The 22,486-nt window shown below is 32.6% G+C and overlaps 2 protein-coding genes and 1 pseudogene across 2 annotated transcripts; 2 read left to right on the forward strand and 1 right to left on the reverse strand.

Annotated features, from left to right (window-relative positions):
• The first annotated feature begins 864 nt into the window (after nt 1-864).
• On the forward strand, nt 865-2,647 carry LOC121220822 (probable polyol transporter 4; annotated as a pseudogene).
• Nucleotides 2,648-4,545: 1,898 nt separating this feature from the next.
• LOC107891787 (epoxide hydrolase A) lies at nt 4,546-6,399 on the forward strand. The gene is made up of 5 exons (XM_016816697.2): nt 4,546-4,725; nt 4,832-5,046; nt 5,171-5,338; nt 5,401-5,636; nt 5,982-6,399. The coding sequence occupies exons 1-5, from the start codon at nt 4,656-4,658 to the stop codon at nt 6,226-6,228; spliced, it is 936 nt and encodes a 311-aa protein (XP_016672186.1). The 5' UTR covers nt 4,546-4,655; the 3' UTR covers nt 6,229-6,399.
• A 2,149-nt stretch (nt 6,400-8,548) lies between these two features.
• On the reverse strand, nt 8,549-10,931 carry LOC107891788 (stem-specific protein TSJT1). Its single transcript, XM_016816698.2, has 4 exons — nt 10,466-10,931; nt 9,634-9,874; nt 9,407-9,527; nt 8,549-8,951 (listed from the first exon to the last, which is right to left on the reverse strand). The coding sequence occupies exons 1-4, from the start codon at nt 10,675-10,677 to the stop codon at nt 8,731-8,733; spliced, it is 795 nt and encodes a 264-aa protein (XP_016672187.2). The 5' UTR covers nt 10,678-10,931; the 3' UTR covers nt 8,549-8,730.
• Nucleotides 10,932-22,486: the final 11,555 nt, after the last annotated feature.

Below are 22,486 nucleotides of genomic sequence, written 5' to 3' on the forward strand. Positions count from 1 at the left end.
TGCTAATAAAATATTCATTTGTTGAAAATATAGTAAAATTGGGAGATAAACTATACATATAAGATTATACAATGTTTGGAAAATTGACTAATTCAATAGGAGTGCAGGAAAATGGGAACGACAGCAACAAGTACGAGAGAATTGAAACATATGCAGCAGAAGAGGAAATTATGCTTACAGATAATAATAATAATAAGCTGCAACCAAAAACGGCAAAAGACGAGGATGATATTGTAAATGTTCAAAATATAAGGGACGATATGAGGAAATATGTTGTGGCTTGCGCCATTTTTGCCTCTCTCAATTCTGTGCTTCTTGGCTACGGTTTGTGTCTTCACCATTTCTCTCTCTCTCTCAATTTCTTTTTGCAACATTTATTTTTTTAATTTGATTTAAAATTGTTCTCTTGGTTTTATCTGTTTAATTAGAGAAATCCAGTTATTTTTTAAATATTTGATTAAGGGTAAATTTGGATGGACGATTAGTTTACTTTTTGTCTCACACTACACTATCTAATCTCATTGCTATCGCCCATCCAAACTTAGATGAATGCAGTGGTTGATGGTTCTTGTTTTCTTCTTGATTTTCATCAAATTCTATATTATTATTTGTTAATCTAACCTCACTGCTAAAATGTGTATTTTCGATCTTAAAAGTAAACTTTTTTTTCTTTTAATTCTGTCAAATTGGACAAATATTATAATTTTTATCCTTTTCTACTTGCGTGTAATTTTGTCTGATTGTGTAGAAAATATCAAATTGTATACATTTTTAAAAAAAAAAATAGCCTATGAACTGAAAATATACCTTCAGAAAAGGGTAGGAGTAGATCAAAAGGGTAGCTACTTGGCCCCCGAAAGTGGTAAACTTCAGACTTATGATTCATCTACGATCTCATAAAGTAATTTTCTGACTTCAATCCTAGACTGGATTGATAAACTAAATCTGAAAAAATTCAAAATAGAAGGGCCTTTTGTAGAGTTTCATACTCTTCCAACTCTAACACTCGTATCTCAAGTATATACATTGATATCGATATTTGAAAATATCAATATAATCCTCTAAAAATCTTTACAAAACTAATCACATACTCGTATCCAACGCTACACCCGAATTCAAATATCCTACATATATGCAACCCTTTTCCTATTTTCTTTGAACAAAAAACATATTATCTACTTATATATATGATTATATGTTGTAACCTTGTTGACAGATGTGGGTGTTATGAGTGGAGCAATTATATTCATCCAACAAGATTTAAAGATAACAGAGACCCAACAAGAAATCCTTGTCGGAATTTTAAGCATTCTTTCACTTTTGGGTAGTTTAGCTGGTGGCAAAATATCAGACACCATTGGTAGGAAATGGACCATAGCCTTAGCCTGCATTGTTTTTCAGTCAGGTGCAGCTATTATGGCCTTGGCACCATCTTATCAAGTACTCATGATAGGTAGACTCTTAGCTGGAACCGGGATCGGTTTCGGCATCATGATCGCCCCGGTATACATTGCCGAGATATCCCCTTCCATCGCTCGAGGTTCCCTTACTTCCTTCCCTGAGATCTTTATCAACCTAGGGATTCTCCTCGGATACATCTCGAATTACGTATTTTCGGGGCTTCCGGTACATTCAAATTGGCGAATCATGCTCGGTGTGGGGATCGCTCCCTCGGTTTTCCTTGGATTCGCCTTGTTCATAATCCCTGAATCCCCTCGATGGCTCGTGATGCAAAACCGAATCGAGGAAGCAAGGACCGTGCTTTTGAAGACATATGATAATACAAAAGAAGTAGACGAATGCGGATAAGTACAAAGAGAAAGCCGTATGGCTCGAGATATTAAACCCGAGTCCCGCCATTAAACGCATGTTGATCACCGGTTGTGGAATCCAATGCTTCCAACAGATCTCGGGTATCGACGCGACCGTGTATTATAGTCCGACAATCTTTAAAGATGCTGGCATAAAAGGGAACTCCGAACTTCTTGCAGCAACAGTTGCTGTTGGGTTCACTAAAACAATGTTCATTTTCGTTGCAGTATTTCTCATTGACAAATTAGGTAGAAAACCTTTGCTTTATATAAGCACAATAGGGATGACAATCAGCTTATTTTGTTTGAGCTTCACTTTGACATTTCTCGGGGACCAACGGTTCGGGATCGGACTCGCTATCCTCTTCGTTTGCTCGAATGTAGCTTTCTTCTCGGTCGGGATTGGACCGATATGTTGGGTGGTTTCGTCCGAGATATTCCCTCTACGGCTTCGAGCTCAAGCATCCGGTCTTGGAGCGGTGGGTAGTAGGGTCAGTAGTGGCGACATTTGCATGTCGTTCCTAACGTTGTCTCGTGCCATCACGGTGGGAGGGACGTTCTTCCTGTTCTCGGTGATTTCGGCTCTATCCGTCGTGTTCGTCCACACGTGCGTGCCGGAAACGAAAGGGAAATCATTGGAACAAATCGAAATGTTGTTTCAAAAGGGAAGTGAATTGCAAGTTGGTGGGGAGATTGAGATGGGAGATGCAGAATGCTTGGTGCAGAGACAATGAAATTTTGTTATTAGTTCTTATAGATTGGGATAATCGCAAAAAGAATTCCCATACAATTTTCAATACCCGTATTTTTGTTCCTCTATCATTTTCCTACCTTGATCTAAATTTTCCACGTGGCATTGTGGTTAGAAAAGACTAGACTTGTATAAAATTTTCCCAATAAAATTTAATTTTTATTAACCCTATACCCTCTGTTCCTCCCCAGCACTGACCCACACAGGTCCGGAATGAAACCCCACCGTAGCCTCGGATTCCATCACCTCTCCATTGATTCAATAATATAATTAAAATATTTTAATTTATTCAAATATTATAATATAAATTTTTTAAATAATAAATCAAGCATTTTTAACATATTAAACCTACAATGTAATTTTACTTTACATAATTAATGCAATTTTATTCAAAGCAATAACTAATTAACATAATTAACTCTAATAGTAACTAAATAATAATTGATATGCTTTGAATTCTATTCAAATAATAACTCTATTTTTTATAAATAAAATTAGCACAACTTTTTTAATTAATAGTTGTAAGTTAAATTCTAATTATTTTTGAACGTGTAATCACCACAACTTCTATTAAATTATAATTTCTATGAAATCATTTTTAATTAAATATTTATCAAACTTATTTAGTAATAAAAACGTGTTATTTAAATTTTGTGGTCCAATCAAATGAATTAACCAATTGGACCGACGATGACTAAAAATATCATGGATTTAAACCTTGTGTGTTGGTCTGATGGCTAGGGTATTTATTGTCCCAGGTGTGACTTGAGTCCGAGTCGCGCTAATTGCATTGCTTTTAGTGCTTTGCCCTCCTTTTATAATTCACCAAAAAAAATCATGAATTTGATCTTCAATTTTGTAATTAGCCTAACTCGATGTAACTATTTAGTATTATCTTTTCTATTGGCTTCAAAGCCGACTTTACGAAATCTTTGTCCGATTTTTCCACAGGTTTAATTTTTATATTATTCATATAAAATATGGGTAAATTACACCATTAATCATTTAATTATGGATAAATTTTATTTTTATCACTTAACTAAAAATATTACAATTTGTTCACTAATATTTTAAAATTTGTTTCTATGTTACATGACCCTTTTTTATATGGTACAATAACAATTTTAGTCCTTGAATCTTATATTTCCTATCCATTTAACTCTTATTTTATATAAAAATTATTTTTTAAAAAATAGAAAAATTATACATAAAAATTCTAGAAATATAAAATCTCGAATATGTTGTTTTTGAATGACTAATATGTGTAGGAAATAAATAAAATTATCATTCAATAAAATTCAATAACAAATAATAAAAAACGAAACAAAAAAAAATCATTACATGCTTCCTTAGTGTTTTTTGAAACCAAAGTAGTAATATTGTCAAGTTGAGTTCCAGACCCTTGAAGAACATCCAGAATTTATACTATAGAAGCTTGTGAAATTGAACTTGATCCCTTATTTTAGTCAAAAAAAATATAAAATGTACCACAAAATTTTTCTTTTTAAATTCATTTAAATTATTTTTCAAAACCCAAATTGTAAAAACAATTTATGTTATTTTTTTTTTCTTGTAATGAAAAAGCTATGTTAAAAAAAAGTGATAAAAAACAAAAAAAAAATTTTGCTTAGTGTTTTTATTTTTCTATGTTTTTTAAATAATGAATATTGGATCTTTTTTATACAAATAATATAAAAAGAATTTCAATTTTCTCTCAATTTCTCCATTTTTTAATTTTTGTCTACTTTTATTTAATTTTTAATTTTTATAATTTTATAAATTTTTAAAAATAATCTAAATTTTTTTATAATTTTATTTATGATTAAGATAAAATTAATAAAAAATATAAAAATCGAAGATTAATTTAAAAATATTAGTGACTAAATTATAACGTTTTAATTTAGAGACCAAAATAAAAATGGACTCATAATCTCTAACTAATGTATTTCACCATTATTAGAACCTTACTCATGGGCCTGAAACGTAATCCCTTTGGGTCCAAACCTATCTGGTTTCCTATTTTTTCAACGAAGCTTCACTGCTTAACTAACAAAGAAAAACATAACAAAAAAAACGAAGCTTAGCACATAACAATGGATCAAATCCAGCACAACTTCATCACTGTACGAGGTCTAAAATTTCACGTTGCAGATCTCGGTGAAGGTAAAAAAATGGGTTCCACTTCGATTTGATTTTTCTCCACTTCTCTTACCATATTCATCGACTTATTTTAATCGAATAATTTTGGGTTTTCTAATTTCATCTTCAGGTTCTAACGTGGTACTCTTCTTACATGGATTCCCTGAGATATGGTATTCATGGCGATACCAAATGGTAGCTTTAGCCAATGCTGGGTTCCGTACCCTTGCACCCGATTACAGAGGTTACGGACTATCCGACATACCACCCGAACCCGAAAAGACAACCTTTGCCGACCTCGTTGCCGACCTTGTTGCTATCTTAGATCACCTGGGAATTAATAAGGTTCGAATGAGTTAGGGTTTATAAACTTGTATATGCACACCATGTTGCTGTTGTTTGCTTGAGTGAAAATGTGCATCATTGGTTCTTTACCTTTCGTTGCTTTGTTCTATGTTTATGTGCGTAGGTTTTCGTTGTTGCAAAGGATTTTGGGGTCAGACCTGCTTATCTGTTAACTCTGCTTCATCCCCATCGAGTGTCGTGTGTTGTAACATTGGGTGTCCCACATGTTCCTTTGGAACCTCGGAAGTATCGAGAGTCTCTCACGGAGGGCTTCTACATTTCAAGATGGAATGTATGTTTTGGATTACTTATTGTTGAAATGTACTGTTTTTATTTGGTTTGGATTTCCTGCAGGAACCAGGACGAGCGGAGGCTGATTTCGGACGATTCGATGCTAAAACCGTTGTGAGGAACATCTACATACTGTTCTCGAGAAGTGAAATACCAATCGCAGATGAAAAACAGGAGGTCATGGATATGGTGGATGCTTCTGTTCCTCTTCCACCTTGGTTCACCGAGGAAGATCTCGCAACATACGGAGCTTTATATGAGAAATCCGGATTCAAGACTGCATTACAAGTTCCATATAGGTATGGCGTTATTCCTAACAAAAACCAGTGATATATTCCGAGCATTTCATGGTCCTTTTGTCATTATGGATATGAAATAGCAGCAGTTCGACCATACCATCAGCCTATATAGAGTCATGTAGAATGCAATGCTTTTAAGTATTAACCACACTACGATTGCAAGTTTCAAACTAGTCAAGTTTTAGTTTCGATTTATGCTTTTTGTAGGTCATAGCAGCAGCAGGTCGACCATACCATCAGCGTATAGAGTTGTGTAGAATGCAACGCTTATAAGTATTAACCACACTACGATTGCAAGTTTCTGTAAACTAGTTGTGTCTTAGTTCAGGTTTATGCTTGTTGTAGGTCATTCGATGAAGACTTTGGGATAACAGATCCAATAGTTAAAGTTCCGGCATTACTGATAATGGGTTGCAAAGATTATGTCTTGAAATTTCCTGGGATGGAAGAATACATAAAGTTTGGGAAGGCAAAAGAACTTGTACCTGATTTGGATATAATATATTTGCCTGAAGGAACCCACTTTGTTCAAGAGCAATCACCCGAGCTCGTGAACGAGCTAATTCTGGACTTCCTCCGGAGCCATATGTGATAGTGTGCCGTGTCTAAGATTTGAATGGTGTTTGTATGGATATGAAACACAGTTACTGTAATGTAATTAGGGGACAACAGGCTATGTGTATGGTTTTATTGACTGGAATAAATCAGAGACCCACTGGTAGTGGAGACCCTGAATGCAAGATACCATTAATTTTTAGATGAATTTGATTCTCCGCGTTGGTTGTTTATTTTTATTAATACGCTGAAGTAATTGGATTATATTTTGTTCTCTCTACTTAGAAAATAGATAAATTATTTATTGCATGCAAGATCAAAGAGTCTATTTTTATTGTTAAGTGCTGACATGACTGATGCAATAATTAAATAATGTGCGTCATGTTGACACGAAAGGACTAATTCAAGCAAAATGAGTAGTATTTTTAATAGAATAAATAGATGAAACTGTTGATGTGGAGGGACTAAATTAAACAACAGGGCTGTGATACATAGAATGAAATTTTTGACAGAAGAAATAATTGACTCGTATAAAGATTAATTTATCTAAATTTTTAGTAAGGGGAAAAAGTTGCGATCCTATTTCTAATACAGAGGCAACTATGGCATTTTCACCACCTACAATACAATTCTACATGTTTATGTTGTATGTTTTATTTTTTCAAAATTGATAAATGTTTCAGAGTTATTTTGAAATTGTAGATCTTGCATTTTATTTAGGCATAATGAGTTTATTTTCACTCTTGAACTATGAAAAAAAACTATTTAGCCTTTAAATTCTTTTTTCATCTTTTTGTAACTTATGGTGTGGCATTTCAACCCACACAATCAGCACCACGTCACGTCACTAATCAATTAATTTTCAAAAAATAAAAATAAATGTATAAAAAGAAGAAGAATCGCGGAAAGGACTTTCTCTGTCCTATGCTTATCTGCTTCTTGTTTCATTCTGTCCTGAGCCCTCTCAAGTGAAATTGTATTAGTTTCCTCGCGGCCTCACGTTGTTGTAGACTTCTATCCACAATAGCTACCAGGGATGCCCCAACCAAACATGGCATGTGATGAGAGGGAGCTTGGTCGTACAATGCCTCATAATGGGTGAGTGGAAGGTGGAGTTGTACCACCACTCAGCCAATGGAAGCCAACTCTCCCAGTCTTGTGGCCTCTCCCCAGACATACATCTCAAATATCCTTCAAGGCATCTATTCAAGACTTCAGTGAATCTCGCATACCGTGTAATTTATAGATATTGTCCATGAATTCTTGAGCTACAGCAACAACAATAAAGGGGTGTGCTAGGGCAAAAAAATAACCATACTTAGTAAGGCGATCAACCACCACAAAAATAACACTCTTACCTCTTGAACAAGAGAGTCCTTCTATGAAGTACATAAAAATTGATAACGAAGCCCTCTCTAAGGGCAGAGGCTGCAACAGTCCTGTGGAAGCAACCTTTTCTGATTTACACCTCTGACATGTGAAACATTCTCTCACCATCTCTTAACATCATTGGTTAAACCCTTCCAATATAAAAGACTAGTCAGCCTACTTTTCATTGCATGTACCCCTGAATGACCACTGTTGGATTCAATCTGGCCTCAACTGAATCCTATGGTGTCGGCTATATGGTGGTCACCACCAAAGAAAGGGTGGGTTAAACTAACACGGATGGAGTTGTGCCGTACTTTAGCAATTGTACTTCGGTGGGAAGCGTGTTTAAAGATGCTGATACGTGATGGTTGTATGGGTTTTCAATAGCGGTTGGTAGGAAAACAACTTTTCGAGTTGAAACGCGTATCATACTTGAAAGATTGCGCATAGCATGAGAGAAAGGATTCAGGCAATTAAAACTAGAATACAATAATGCACTTCTAGTTGAGACTTTGCTAGAGTTGCCAGTAGTAGTCTGGTACAATTACGTTTAATTAATTGCATTTTCATACGAACTTGGAAGATAAGACATTGTCATACTCCAAGATCTCAAAATGTGATTGCTAATAAAACGGTTAAGTACGAAAATAATGGTACATCGAATTTATTGATATTTATAGATCCACCAATAAAGTTTAGTACAACGGGTTTTGCAGTTCGAGAGTACTGCTTTTACACGAGTTTGATTGTTTCGATGTAATCACTTAGTATTGTTCTTTTTAACCAAAAAAAACTTAATTTAATTTTTTATAGATTTTATAATTTTTATCACAAATGCCACGTGAGCACTAAGATGCCATGTTAGTAAGTTAGCAAAAAAGTTAATTTTTTTCCATCTTTTTGACCAAAGACTATAATTTGAGGGTCAAAAAAGGTATGGAAAAAATTTTGAAGGGCTAAAATAAAATTTTTATATAGTTCGAGGGTGAAAAAAAGTCATTTAGCCTTTTTATCTATCGAACATTTCTTTCTAAATTTTAAAGTGATAAAATTCATAAACAAGAGTAATAAAGCCAAAGGAAAACACAATAATCATTAAAAATCATAAGGAATAAATTCCGTGGGGATGCATATCATATCCCAATCTTGTTAGTATATATCTTATCAATCAAGCTTTCGAGCCTCGCAGCGCCCAATTAGCTTCACTGCCGACTCGTGGCATGCCGCGGCCGCTGCCACCACCACTACTTCCGCTTATTCTCGACTGAACATCGGCCATGAAATTAGCTCCACACATCACTCCTTCACTATCAATTCTAGGCATTGCCTTCATTTGGCTCTTTGGATGCTCAAAACTCATCAATCCTTGCTCACTATAGAACATACATCCTACATTTAAAAAAAAAAAATCAAGCTGAATTAGAGTAGAGTGATTAAATATCAAATTTTAACATAATATAAGGGCTAAATTCACAATTAAACCTAAAAAGAATAATAAAATTTGAGATTTAATCTTTATATTTTAAAAACTAAAAATTCAATCATTTTACTTTTTCATAAAAAATCCTAATCTAATCATTATCGTAGTTGGTAGTTTCTGATAAAATTTATCAACTTACTATGTTTATTTCCGATCAAACATATATCAGCCTAATCAAAATTTCAAGTTGATAAATTTTGATAGAAAATACTTACAATTTTAACGAATGGGCTGAGATTTTTAAATAGAAAAAAAAGTAGGAGGAGGACTTAATTCCTTTTAACATTTTAAATATAAGAACTAAATGTTAAATTTTATGTAAGTACAAGGACTACAAAGCATATTTTAACAAAAAAACACATACCAGCAGGAAATGGTGCAAACGATTTGGCACAGCTTTCTTTTATAACCTTTAAATCATCTGAAACAGCCACAGATCCATCAGCTGCAACTCCCCAAAAGAGTTCAACCCCTCCATCTGCACTCTACATCACATTAAATAAACATAAAATTAAACCCGAGATACGAGAAGCGAATATGAATGAACCAATTGAAGTAACTTCGAATTTTAATTTCGAGTTAACTCTTTACCACTGCAGCAAATACTGTTCGAGCTTTGGCATCGTAGATGACGAACCCATAGCTACCTTCAATGTGGTTGAGGACTTGATGTGGTGGGTATGGACCACGGTCTCTAAGGGTCCTATATGCCTCAATGATGAACATTGCTTCATTGGTGCCCCTTGATAGACCATATTGCCTTAAGAGGCTACATAGATTGTTCAAATTACCCATGAATATGCAATGCATTTCATCCACTCCACTAAACAACCTGCAATTTCAGTCATAAAACATTAAACAAAAGAAAAAGGGTTTCCTTTTTTCTTTTTAATGTATTGTTGAAGTATTTAGGTTAAACTATAGTTTAGTCCCTCTATTATACTCAAATATAAGATTTAATTTTTATACTTTAATTTACGATAATTTGATCCCTCTATTATTGTTATAATGTCATTAGTGAATCCTAGATCCCCTAATAATTTGATCCCTTTCATATTAGATCCCTCCATAAAAGTTATACTAAATTTAATCAAAATCCTTTCTAACGTAAAAATTTAATTTTAACCCCACCTAAAAACTTCTTTTAATACAAAATTTCTAACTTTGCACATGCAAAGGTTGAACCCCAAGGGCGAACTTAGGGGTTGACAGGCCATGGTCCTTAAATGAGAAATTTCATGTTTATTTCTTTAATAAAATTATATTTTGAATTTTTTAATAATTTATTATTTTTTAAAAAATTAAAAATATAGATTATTAAAATAATATAACTCGATTTAAATTTAAATTTTTTTTCTAACTTCGCACCTATTAAAAATATAAGCAAGGGATCAAAACCATAATTTAATGAGAATATGATTACCTTTTATAAGTGGAGGAAGGATTGTGGGGTGGAACATAAGCCAAAGAAGCCGAAGATCCAAACCGCATTGAAAAAGCGTTGGTGGGATTTGAAGAGACAAAACCATTAAGGATTTCAAAGGGAAGCTTAGGCTTCATTGATGAAGTGAGTGAAGCTGGACTCTGCAGCTCTTGGGGTGGATTCACTAACCCTTTGCTGAATATTGCCAACATATTTCCTTTACTGAATACACAGATCTGAACGAATAATCAATATGAGGAACACCGAGTAAGGTGACGATATATATATAATGTTGAGGGAGAGAGATGATGACGTGGAAACCTTATCCTATGTCAATAGATGTATGATTTGGTTACACGTTTTTTCTCGACAAGATCTTCGGTATATGTACCCAATTTTCTTTACTGTTGGAAGTAGGAAGGAGATTGAGTGGGTTTCTGTTAAATGGTCTAATTTCACTTTGCCCTTCTTGGAACTTTAGTGATCTAATTTTAATCCGTTTTAGCTCTTTTGGGTAAAAAGACCTCTCCAATCCCTCCCACTTTCAAATTTGAGCAAATTAGTACCTATCAAAAAATTGAGCACTGTGATTTGGTCCCTGTAAATTTTGAAAGTGAGTAATTATGGTGTTAATATCTTTCATCAATTGCGTATAATTTCGATTAGAATAGTAACAAATTTAGCTCCTGGTGTTTACATATTTTGTTAATTTGGTCTTGATTCTAAAAAGTTCAACTTCAACATTTACACATTTCGCCTCAACAAATTAACAAAAATACATCGTGACAAATTTATAAAATGTATAAATTATGATAGCTAAATTAATTATTACACCAATAAAATTTATGTCAAAGACGGAAAAACATTATAATTAAATCTGGAGTATTAAAGATAATATAAACAATGACTTAGGAGTTTAGTTGTGAATATTTAATTATGCATTTTTCTTATTTGATTGAAACGATAGTCGGTGATGCCTTAAAACTCACGATTCCAACTCCTCACCAAATTCTTCTTCTTCTTCACTCGCAAATGGCGTAATATTACATTTATTTCTTATTTAATATTAAATTATTTTTTTATATCTTTTATCAATTTTATTATTTAATTAAATTTGACTCTTAACCTTTTAAAAATAGTCGAATCTGACCATCAACTTTAAAAAAAACTCAGATGGTTGTTTTTCTAATAGAAATACAAACTAAAATTTTAAAAACATATGCATAACAATCTATATGTACCTTATGCTATTCTTTTTAACTTTTATGAACTTTTTATATATTTTTTTATTTTTTAAATATTTCATAACTTTTTAATTATTTGTTAATATGACATATAAGATAAATAGTATCATATTAGTATAAAGTACACTTGGATTAACATCGCTAAAAATTAATGTTTTAGTCAGCATTTTCATTAAAAATTAATGATCAAATTGATAAAATATGTAAACGTTGAGGGTTAAATTTGACATTATGCTACCAATTGAACAATCTGATCAATTCGTCTTGTTTGATTAAATAAAAATTAAAAAAATTAATTTAATGAATTTTTTAACTCGATTTTCAAATTAATCAATTTAATCTCTCCTTTTAAATTAATATCCTAATTAATTTTTAATTAAATTAGTTTAACCCATCGATTTAATCTAATTTAAACAATTATGGGAAAATAATTAAATATAAAATATAAAATAATTTAATCAAAGTGAGAATAAAAGTTAAATATAAAATTAATATAATATAATTTAGAGGCTAAATTAATAAACGGTGAGGAAGTGAGGGTGAACTGAGTCAGCACATCGTTTCTGCCGCTGACTTTCAGAACTGTCGGAAACGATAAGATCATCCAATATTCGACGTCTTCATTTTATAATAACATCAACCATTTTCTTTTTTTCTTTTTTCTTTTTCTTTTTATTTCCATTACCATTTTAATTTCATTTTTATTCATAAATATATAACTTTAAAGATAAAATTTGTTTGAAATCTTTTTTTTTCTTTTATAATTAAGCTATTTTACATCACAATCATATTTTCTCTTTTTAATAATATTATTTTTAATATTTGAATTAAATTATCTTTCTATATATCTTATCACTACATCAACGGTGAAATATAAAATTCAACCTAATTCTAATTGCACTGCTAATTATAAGTTTCGCGTTGAACTGAAGCTACTTAGTACAAGGAACTACTTTTACCCATAAGTTAGTCAAGTTTAGAGATGACAACCGGTAAAGTGAGACAGTTTTTTGCTTGTTCCGATCACAACTCAATATATTTTCAACATAACTTTGATCCAGACTCAACCGAAAAACAAATATTAATTTATGCGTTCTGAACCCGACTCAAAATTAAATATTAATTTACCGCTCTGAACCCAACCTGAAAAAAAAATCAAAATTATGCTTGACTTTGGCCTGACTTAACTCAGTCCAACACGTCGTGATTCTTTTAAATATTTGTATCAAAATAAAATAATAATTTTTATTTTTTATTAATTTTATATACTATTATTGTTTTCTAAATATAATTATGCTAGAGAAAATATTAATATAAAATTTATTATCATATATTTTAAATTGTTTTGATAATTATCTTGGGCCAAGAATTTTTTCTTAACCTAACATCAACCTGATGTAACTCGCTCTAGCTGAATATTATAAACTAATTTTAACTTTGAATTTACTTTACAATTAAATAATTACACTTAATAATAATTTAATATTATAAATATCATAATTATCTTCCCTACTTTCCATTTCCCTTTATCTATTGAATTTTTTTTTTAGCAAGAAAATGCCTGTTTGGATGCAATCCAAGGCCAGTGCGTTATGGAAAAAAATTGGGTGCAACTGAAAACACTTTCATTGCGGTCGCCTTTGGAACACCTCTCCGTTGTGGTGAGTTTAGCCAACTGATACATATTCTAGGTCTAACCCTCCTTCAAGCATAATGAAAAAGTTACACTAACATATGCCTCACTTGAGTCTAATGATACATCACTCAATTACCTCAACCAAGTGTTGAGATTTAGTGCCTTTCCTACAGTATTTTTTGTCTAAATTTATTTATATTTTTTAATAAATTGGTTTAATAAAATATCCATTAATTACATTAATATTCTTTATATATTGTTCTTAATATTTTTTGCACGCAAAATAAAATGAAAGTAAATATTGGTTCATTGGTTATCTGACTTCCACAGTATGCAGTATTATTTACAATAATGAAATTCATAGCTCAACTAATAGGTAAATATATCATCTCATTAACATTACATGATAGATAAAAAGTAAACGTGATCGCAGGTCGTTTGTCTTTACAACAAATGACTCGATTACTATTTGATAGTAATTAACTTTTCATGAAGGAAAATGTAATGGTTAACATGAGATAAAATAGATTCATATTGGGAGAATGAATTTATTCCAAAGAGATTAAGGATATCCTATGAGGATAACACACTTATGAAAAAGTCATTAGACTAACACTTATTAAGTAGTTTTCGTAATGATATGTAATTAGGGAGAGCTCAGTCACAATACTATAGTGGAATGGTTTCGTGACTAAATAAGTTCATAATTAATAAGCGAAAAGCTAGAACTTAATTATAAATTATTTGAGCCTTAATTATATATATTTAATCGATCCCTTTGCTAGCTTGTTAAAACCAAAAATGAATTGTATGTAGGATCAAATGAACATAGATGAATGAAAATGATGAAGTTAGAGAAATGGGTGCATTCACAAATAAATGCTTTTTCTCACCAAGTATCAAAGTCGTTTTCTTAACCTTATTTTTTTCAATAACTAGAATCAAAATCAGGTTGTGTTACGTTTATAATATAAATTGATACTGAATTTTCTCTCTTATTTATGTTTGGTTAATTTTGATAAGGTGTGACATTCTTTTAATTATATGTATGTTTTGGGTTATGTATGTAAATGATTGTATTTAATTACATATATGATAAAGTAATTTTGTTAATATTTTGATTCCTAAAATTAGATTGGATGTAATTTTAGGTTTTAATAAATTTGGGATATGTAATTAGATCGTAAACTATCATCTCCACATAGGTTTTTGTTTTATTTTTAGAATTATTCATGTGAGCCGGAAACGGATTTAGGATTTTTATAACCTAATTTTTCGACGAAACTAGGAGAACCAAGACATATTCAAAACCGATCAAGTTAGCAATTAAATCACTAGTTAAAAAAAATTTCAAACATGCAAATTTCAAATCTATATCCTACACCACACCAAAACATCTCGCCACACACCTGCTTCTTAGAGGAGACTTCACTCAACACATTTGTCTTAAGAGAAGACAGTTTTAACCTCCCTATCAACTAAGAGCAATTGTTACGCATCCTTTGCCTGACCCTCCGCCAAACCTTGCCAAGAGCCTCCTCCCTTGACACATGACTTGTTTGAGTCTAAGTGATAAGGAATAAGGCAGATGAATGAGGAAGTGGATCATAAAGTTTGTCAAAATCGCAAATTTGACTTAGGGCTCTAGACATTTGGAAAGAAACTTGGATTTTGACACAACCTGAAACACAATCAAATCCAAGTTAGATAAAGCAATTAAAATAAATAACTAAGATAGTTAAAATATAATAATAAATCTACGATTAGAAAAATAAGGAAGAAAATAAAGAAGATAGATGAAAAGATAGAACGTGGTATGTAAAAGTCCTAAAAAGTCTTGGAAATACAAAAAATCTATAACCCCCTTCAAGCGGCTCTAATTTTCCCTCCAAGAAAGAAAGTTTGGCAAGAAAAATTTTGAAGTTGATCCCCATAATCTGAAAAGATTATTAAAACTCTTCTAAAAGAAACTCAAGAGAAATTCTTGAAAAAGAAAACTCAAAGAGAATTTATTAACTCAAGAGAGAAGTTGAATAATAATTAATTGAATGATTTGTGTACAATTAGACCTTTCATAGGCCGAGCCACCCGGCCCATCCTGAAAGCCCACCCAAAAAGTGAGAGGGTGTGAGTAAAAATATAGGCCCGAAGAATAGACTTGGGTAAAAAAATAAGACCCGTTTAGAAAATGAGCTGAGTCTCAAGCAAGGTTTTTTTGGCCTGAGCCCAACCCGGCCCAAATATACAAAAAATTTGTTGCTTTTTTTATTGTTCTTGCTTCTTCTTCTTTTGCTATTTTCTTGTTGCTTTTTTTTCCTCCACTATTTTGCTACTATTTCACTATTTTGTTGTTATTGTTTGGATATTGTATAACTTTTGTTTTATTGTTAATTTTGTTACTATTTTAGAGGCATTTGCTTGTTAAGTTGCACCTATCTTAGTCTTATTTAAGTGTACATATTATTTTTTAATTTAATTTGTTGGGAGATATTTATTTTAATGTTTTTAGTATTTTTGATGTATTATATATGAGCAAGCCCAAAATTTCCCGGGGCCCATTAACCCAAAAACAGGAGGCCCAAAAATTAAATTGGCCCAATTGGGCCCAAAAATTAAAAAAACATCAGGGAACCCTAGGGTTCCTTGCCTTTCCAGCGCCGCTTCTCTGTCCCGCTCCCATGTGCGTCGTACACTGCTGTCATACCTACCCTCTGCTCGTACCAGCCCACCATCACGTCCTCTCCGCATCTCTGACTCACTGTAAAGAAGAAAAACACGCAACCAGGCATAGAGACAGACCACAAACAGGGGAAAGGGGGACTAATTTATTTTTTTCTCTCTTCTTATTTCGGTTATAAAATCGACTATTGTAAAAACAGGGGGGATTTTTTTTCACTTTTTTTTTCTTTTCCTTTCTGCAAAAGCCGAATTTACTGTAAAAGAAGAAGGGCTTTTCTCTTCTTTTGGGTTTTGCTAGGAACATTAAGAAATAAAAAAATCAGAAACCAAGGTGATTAGTTTTTTTTTTTTATTTTCTCTATCTTTTAATTTTTTTCTTTGCGATTTTGCTTTTTTTTATTTTTATCTATATTCGGGAACAATAAAAAAGGGAAAGGGTACTCACCTGAGCGCCGTATTTTCGTCGTCGGAGTCCCTCCTCTCCATTGCTGAAGTCGGGCATAAAGAGTGAAGGGACCCATTTTCCTTCTTCTCTTTTTCTCGTAGAGGAGAGGGACTGAAAGCTCTGTCCCGCGTGACCCTCGTCGCCGTTCTTGGGGGGCGCCGTGACGGTGCACGGTGGTCTGGTTTTTGGTCCCCCCAAGACTTGGTCGAAAACCTAACAAAGAAAGGTGGGGCATTTTTTTTGTTTTGTTAAAGAGAACAGGCAGCAAATGAAAGGAAAATGGCAGCTCTTATTATGGCAAAACGGCGTCGTTTGGTGCCAGATTCAATGGCCCAAAACGGCGTCGTATGGAGGGCCAACCCGACCCGCTCCAGGGGGGATCCGCGCGTTTTCATAAAATGGGTTATTTGCAATCCAGGTCCTTCCACGTTTATGTGCCTTTTAATTTGCTCCTTTGTTTTTTTTTTACATTTGGCCCCGAAATTTTATTTCGTTTTCAATCGGGTCCCTGACCCACTGACGCACTGAAAAGGGACACGTGGCTGGATGTGGGATTATTTCCCATTTGCCCCTCCTAGTTTTTCAGCGCGTTCGATGGGGTCCTCTAATTTATTTGCGATTTGTCCCCAAATTTTATTTTTTGTATTCAATTTAGCCCTCTGTTTATATCTTGGTTATTTTATTATTAAAACTAATAAGTTATTATTATTATTATTATTATTATCTATGTCTTGTTAATCTCAAATTTTATTATATATATATATATGCGCATACATACATATTTATAATATATACACGTACATAACCCTTTTTTTATATTTATATATATAAATACTTATATGTTATATATAGTTTACACTTCATATATATATGTACGCATATGCATATATTTTTCAATTTACATCTATATACGTTCATATAATTTATAATTTAAATATATAAATACACATACATAAATATCTCATCTTTTATAATTCATATTGTTATCGTTGTTTTATTTGATATTTATTTATTCATTTATTGAAGTGTTCATTATTTTTGTGAAATGCTTTAGATTTTTTATTCATTTATTATTTCATCTATCTTTGATTCGTTTATTATGTATTTTATTTGTTGCTCATTTTAGTTGTGCTTGTATTATTTTACTTACATTATTATCATTGTTATTCCATGACGCTCATTTTTATTTAGATTTCAAAAAAAAAGAAATTTTAAAAATATAAGTAATATTCGATATTTTAGATCTTCGAGAGAATCGAGCCCTAATGTATTGAGTTTCGACTTTTTTCGTTGAATTTAAATAATCGAGATTACTCTTTTAAAAATGATAAAAAGCTCGTTATCGAGAATTCAATACGTTGTGTCCTAACGCATTGGATGTGACACGTTGTTTTCTCAAGACGAGGATTTTTCGAAATAAATGCAATATTCAGTGTTTAATATTTTGAGAAATTGTGCCCTAACTTATTGGATTACAATTTCTTCATTTGATTTAAACAAATGAATATTCTTTTAAACTTTATTACACGAATCTTTTCAAACTCAAGTTTTAAACGATATCAGGAATTAAAAAAAGATCGTGTCCTAACTTACTGGTCGTGATCCCTTTTTTAATCCAAGATAGTTAAATATATTTTAAATAAGTATTTTTTTATTCGCGTATCGAGAATTCGAGACATTGTGTCCTAATTTACTGGATATTATTCTCTTTCTCTGATAACGTGAAATATGCCCCTTTTTGTGAAAATTTTTAACGTTTTAATACAAGGATCGTATTTTTTAAAATTTTTTAAAGTTCTCAATTTTCGACATTAAGACATTAACTAATCAACTAGATACCAATTTTCCTATATCAGGATAGGATCACCCATCCGGGCTAAATCCTTTTTACCGTCAATTCCTTTTCAGAGATCCATCGAATTTTCCTTCCATTCAACCGGGATTTCTTCCCCTTTTTATCAAATATATCAATGTTTCATCAAATTTCATATAATGAACATTCAAATCATATTCACATCAATAACAAACATTTCAGGCATTTAAGAATATAATTCAAGTTACACGAACTTACCTCGACACTTGTTCGTAACCAAAAGTCTACTAATCCCGAACTTTTTCTTTTCCTCGATCTAGCTTCGTATTTGAATTTTCTGGATCTAAATAAATAAATTTAATCATTAATCTAATACTTTTCATGTTCATATGTAACATTCTCTATAATTCCATTATTATTTATACTGCATTCAAAGCTGTCTCACTGAGTCACAGTCACTAAATTATTTATATCTTGAGCTACGGAACCTCAAATTAAGATCCGTTAATTTTACCTGAAACTAGACTCACATTTATTCTTACCATAAAATTTTCAGAATTTTTGGTTTAGCCAATAATTACAATTTATTTTTTAAAGTTTTCCCTATTTCACTATTTGACAGTTCCGATCCTTCTTCACTAAAAATTAATTATCTCATTGTACAGAGTTCAGATGATGTTTCCATTTGTTTCTTCTGAAAATAGACTCATTAAGGATTCTAACCATATAAATTATAACTCATAATCATTTTTGTACAATTTTTAATGATTTTCCAAAGTCAGAAAAGGGGAACCCGAATTCATTTTGACCTTGTCTCATAAAATCTATTATATCTCATGATTTACAATTCTATTGCTTACACTGTTTCTTATATAAGAAACTAGACTCAATAAGATTTAATTTCATATTTATTCATTCTCTAATTTGATCTCTACAATTTTTGGTGATTTTTCAAAGTTAGAGTACTGCTGCAGTCCAAAACTGTTTTAGTGTATGATGTTAATTACCATTTTTCCCTAAACTTTCAATCAATGATAATTTCATTCCTGCTCAATTAACCTCTCAATTGAGCTGATTTTTCTCAATCAACACTTTATCCCATCACTTTAAACTACTTTATAAGCTTTGGAAATCAGAATTTTAGCACTAGACTTTAATTCTAAACTTTTTCACAATTAGGTCCTACAAATCAATTTCTATTGAAATTACCTAATAAAATCATCTCATAAACAGATTAAAGCTCCAATTTCATCATATTTCATCATAAAATTCCAGAACATATTCATAGAAACTTTCAAATTCATTCATAAAATCAAAAACTAATGAATTTAGTAGTAGGACCTAGTTGTAAAAGTCTTAGAAACACAAAAATTACAAGAAAAATGCAAGGATTAACTCACTTGGTGCAAAAATTATGAAAAACCAGCTTGAAGAAACCCTTAGGACGTTTTTGGTTGATGGGAATGCAGTAAAATAAAGAGGAATCTAGATAATTCCACTTTAGTCCTAACTTTTAAAGTAAATTTTGCAATATTCCAATTTTACCCATAATTCTTCAATTCTCCTGATTTTTTTCTCAGCGTATGCCGCCCAAAATATCTTCTTTTGGGATTATTTACAATTTATGTCCCTCCTCATTTAACCATTGAGCTATTTAATCTCCTAGTAACTTTTACAAATTTTTCAATTTAGTCCTTTTCACTTAATTGACTACCCAAACATTAAAATTTTCTAACGAAATTTTAATATCATATTACTAACACTTCATAAATATTTATAAAAATATTTTTGACTTGGTTTTACGAGATTGAAGTCTCGATACCTTATTTTTACCCAATTTCTTCAATAATTTCTTTTTCTAACTAACCACTAAATCGGTAAAATTTTTCTATCGATATTTTCATAAGATTTTCCTATCATACCAATATTCATGCAAAAAAATTAAAATAAATTCTCTTTAAATCAGATTTGTGGTTACGAAATCACTATTCCGATAACCTTGAATTTGGGCCATTACAATTCTTCTTGAAATATATTAAAATTTAAGAAAATCGGTATGATCATATACCTACTCACGAACCGATTATCGTTCCAGAGTTAGCGTGCGCTCCGGATTACATACCATGGTTTAGGATCCATGGCAAGTCTTATTTCTGTTCGAAGAGTAGAGACGTCAGCAAATTCGTGTCGAAAGGGAATAACGGGGACCTTTAAATCGAATAAGAAGGGACGATGGCATGCCGATCAATAGCGTCCACACAATCACCGGGCCCAACACCTCAACCGACAACACCCACACCACAGCCTCTTTAGATTATGGCAGGTGAGTATCCTAGCACTTATATGTATCCTAACCCTTATATGTTTCCTTTTTCCAGTCCTATGCCAGGTTAGAATGCGTGGCTCGGTGTATCTCATTTTTTGATGAATCTAACTCAACCGACGATATATAAGCCATCGTTGCAGGAGAGATCACACGAGGTACCGTCGGGAAGCTCATCTCATTACCAATCATCATCGCCTTATAAGAATCAAACACCTCCGCCGTAGGTGATGCAAACACCTCCACATTCTTTATTCTATCAAGGTGGGTCATCCTCCCAACACCCATAACCACAACCCCCGCCGCAAGCTGAACCAAGGAAGAATCCAGTGCGTAAACCACCCTTATGTGGCACTGATTTCGACCGGTACATACATTGATTTTTTAATATATTTGTACAAACTGTTTTTATATTGTTTCATTTAATAAAATAAAAGTTGTTTTTAATATTTTAATATTAAATTATTTTTATGTTTTTAATAAAATAGAAGTTATTTTGAATAAGGCAAAAGAAATAATGCAACATAGTTTCATTACAGAAATTATCAACTATTTCGATTTGGACATGATCGAATTGTATGACCTGGGTTCCTACACCATCCGCACAACTTCTGTTAGTTTGTTCTTTCCCGGATATTCATATTATTATGTATTTACTCGAGCAAGGTCGACCTTTTGGTTTGCAACGTAATTCTCTATTTGGTAACAACTTAAACGGTGTAAACGATACAGACGACCACTTACGTTTATCTAGGACCGGTGGAAATACGTGTCTCCGCACATTGTACATGTATTCTATTTTGTACACTTCGTCGATATATCTCATGAGATCCAAACGGAGATTCTGACAAACTGTAATTTCATGAGCGCATGGATAACGATGTGCCTCAAACGTCCTATAGTCACAAGTCTTATTTCTCAGGTGTACACGATATTTCCCGCCGGTAATACCTTGGTTCGGTCTATCAAACTCCATCACATGAAACCATAGGTTGTCGCGATTGTGACACACTGTGTGCATGGTGTTGACCCGCGCCTTCGCCTTATTAATTTTTTGCAATACCTTCCGGCACCATACATGATCTCCCTACATTTAGCCTTTATAACTAGTCACTCATTTTGGAAATAGTGTCGCTAAAAGAATGTCTCTCGCACAACCGAGGTTATCGGCAAATAACGTGTTCCTTTTAGAACATAATTTATGCATTCAGTCAGGTTTGAGGTCATATGACCATATCGTATGCCGTCGTCGTATACTTGTGTCCACTATTCGAAAGGTATGTTTCAGAAGTCTGCGCCTCGTTTGTTAACTGAACGCAAAATCGCCAACATCTCATGAAAACAATCCTTATTGATATCGTATTTCTAGCATTGAACATCGACCCACCGATGTGCATGTCCCATCCACTAACCGAGTGTCATGCAGGAGTTGTGTATTCTATACTTCTACCAAACACGGGTGCTTCCGTGTTCTGCCTCCCACTAACGAAGTGTCGGGTAGGGGTCGTGTATTCCTCTTGAATAGTAGTAGATGTTGAAGTCACAAATGCTTCATTTGGCGATAAAAATTGTACATATAACTCAAGATAGAGTGACCCACTAGTGAGATGAGTCTGCACTATCGCCTCCAAGCTATGACCACCTTTGATATCAAATGAATCATATGTCACGGGATCAATCGAAGCACAAAATCGATACTTAATAGACGAAACTCTCATTGGCGTCGTTCCGAAGATTTTACGCCTAATTCTTTTACGAAGTTCTATCAAATCTATATTTTGGTTAAAAACCAGTTGCGTTGTATTATCCGATAAAAAAACAATGCCATTCTATGTGTCATGGACCTCACAATCATAGTAAATAACAGTACTAATACATTCA

Source organism: Gossypium hirsutum, chromosome D09, assembly GCF_007990345.1.
Source record: "Gossypium hirsutum isolate 1008001.06 chromosome D09, Gossypium_hirsutum_v2.1, whole genome shotgun sequence".
In the NCBI taxonomy this organism is placed as follows: Eukaryota; Viridiplantae; Streptophyta; class Magnoliopsida; order Malvales; family Malvaceae; genus Gossypium; species Gossypium hirsutum.

Bases quoted from the DNA above. Each gene is read 5' to 3' on its own strand.
- LOC107891788 (XM_016816698.2), bottom strand. From the start codon at position 10,677: ATGTTGGCAATATTCAGCAAAGGGTTAGTGAATCCACCCCAAGAGCTG. The intron at 9,875-10,465 runs GTAATCATATTC...CTGAAATTGCAG, and splicing joins CCTTCCTCCACTTATAAAAG to GTTGTTTAGTGGAGTGGATG. The intron at 9,528-9,633 runs GTAAAGAGTTAA...AATGTGATGTAG, and splicing joins GAACAGTATTTGCTGCAGTG to AGTGCAGATGGAGGGGTTGA.
- LOC107891787 (XM_016816697.2), top strand. From the start codon at position 4,656: ATGGATCAAATCCAGCACAACTTCATCACTGTACGAGGTCTAAAATTT. The intron at 5,047-5,170 runs GTTCGAATGAGT...TTATGTGCGTAG, and splicing joins ATCACCTGGGAATTAATAAG to GTTTTCGTTGTTGCAAAGGA. The intron at 5,339-5,400 runs GTATGTTTTGGA...GATTTCCTGCAG, and splicing joins TCTACATTTCAAGATGGAAT to GAACCAGGACGAGCGGAGGC.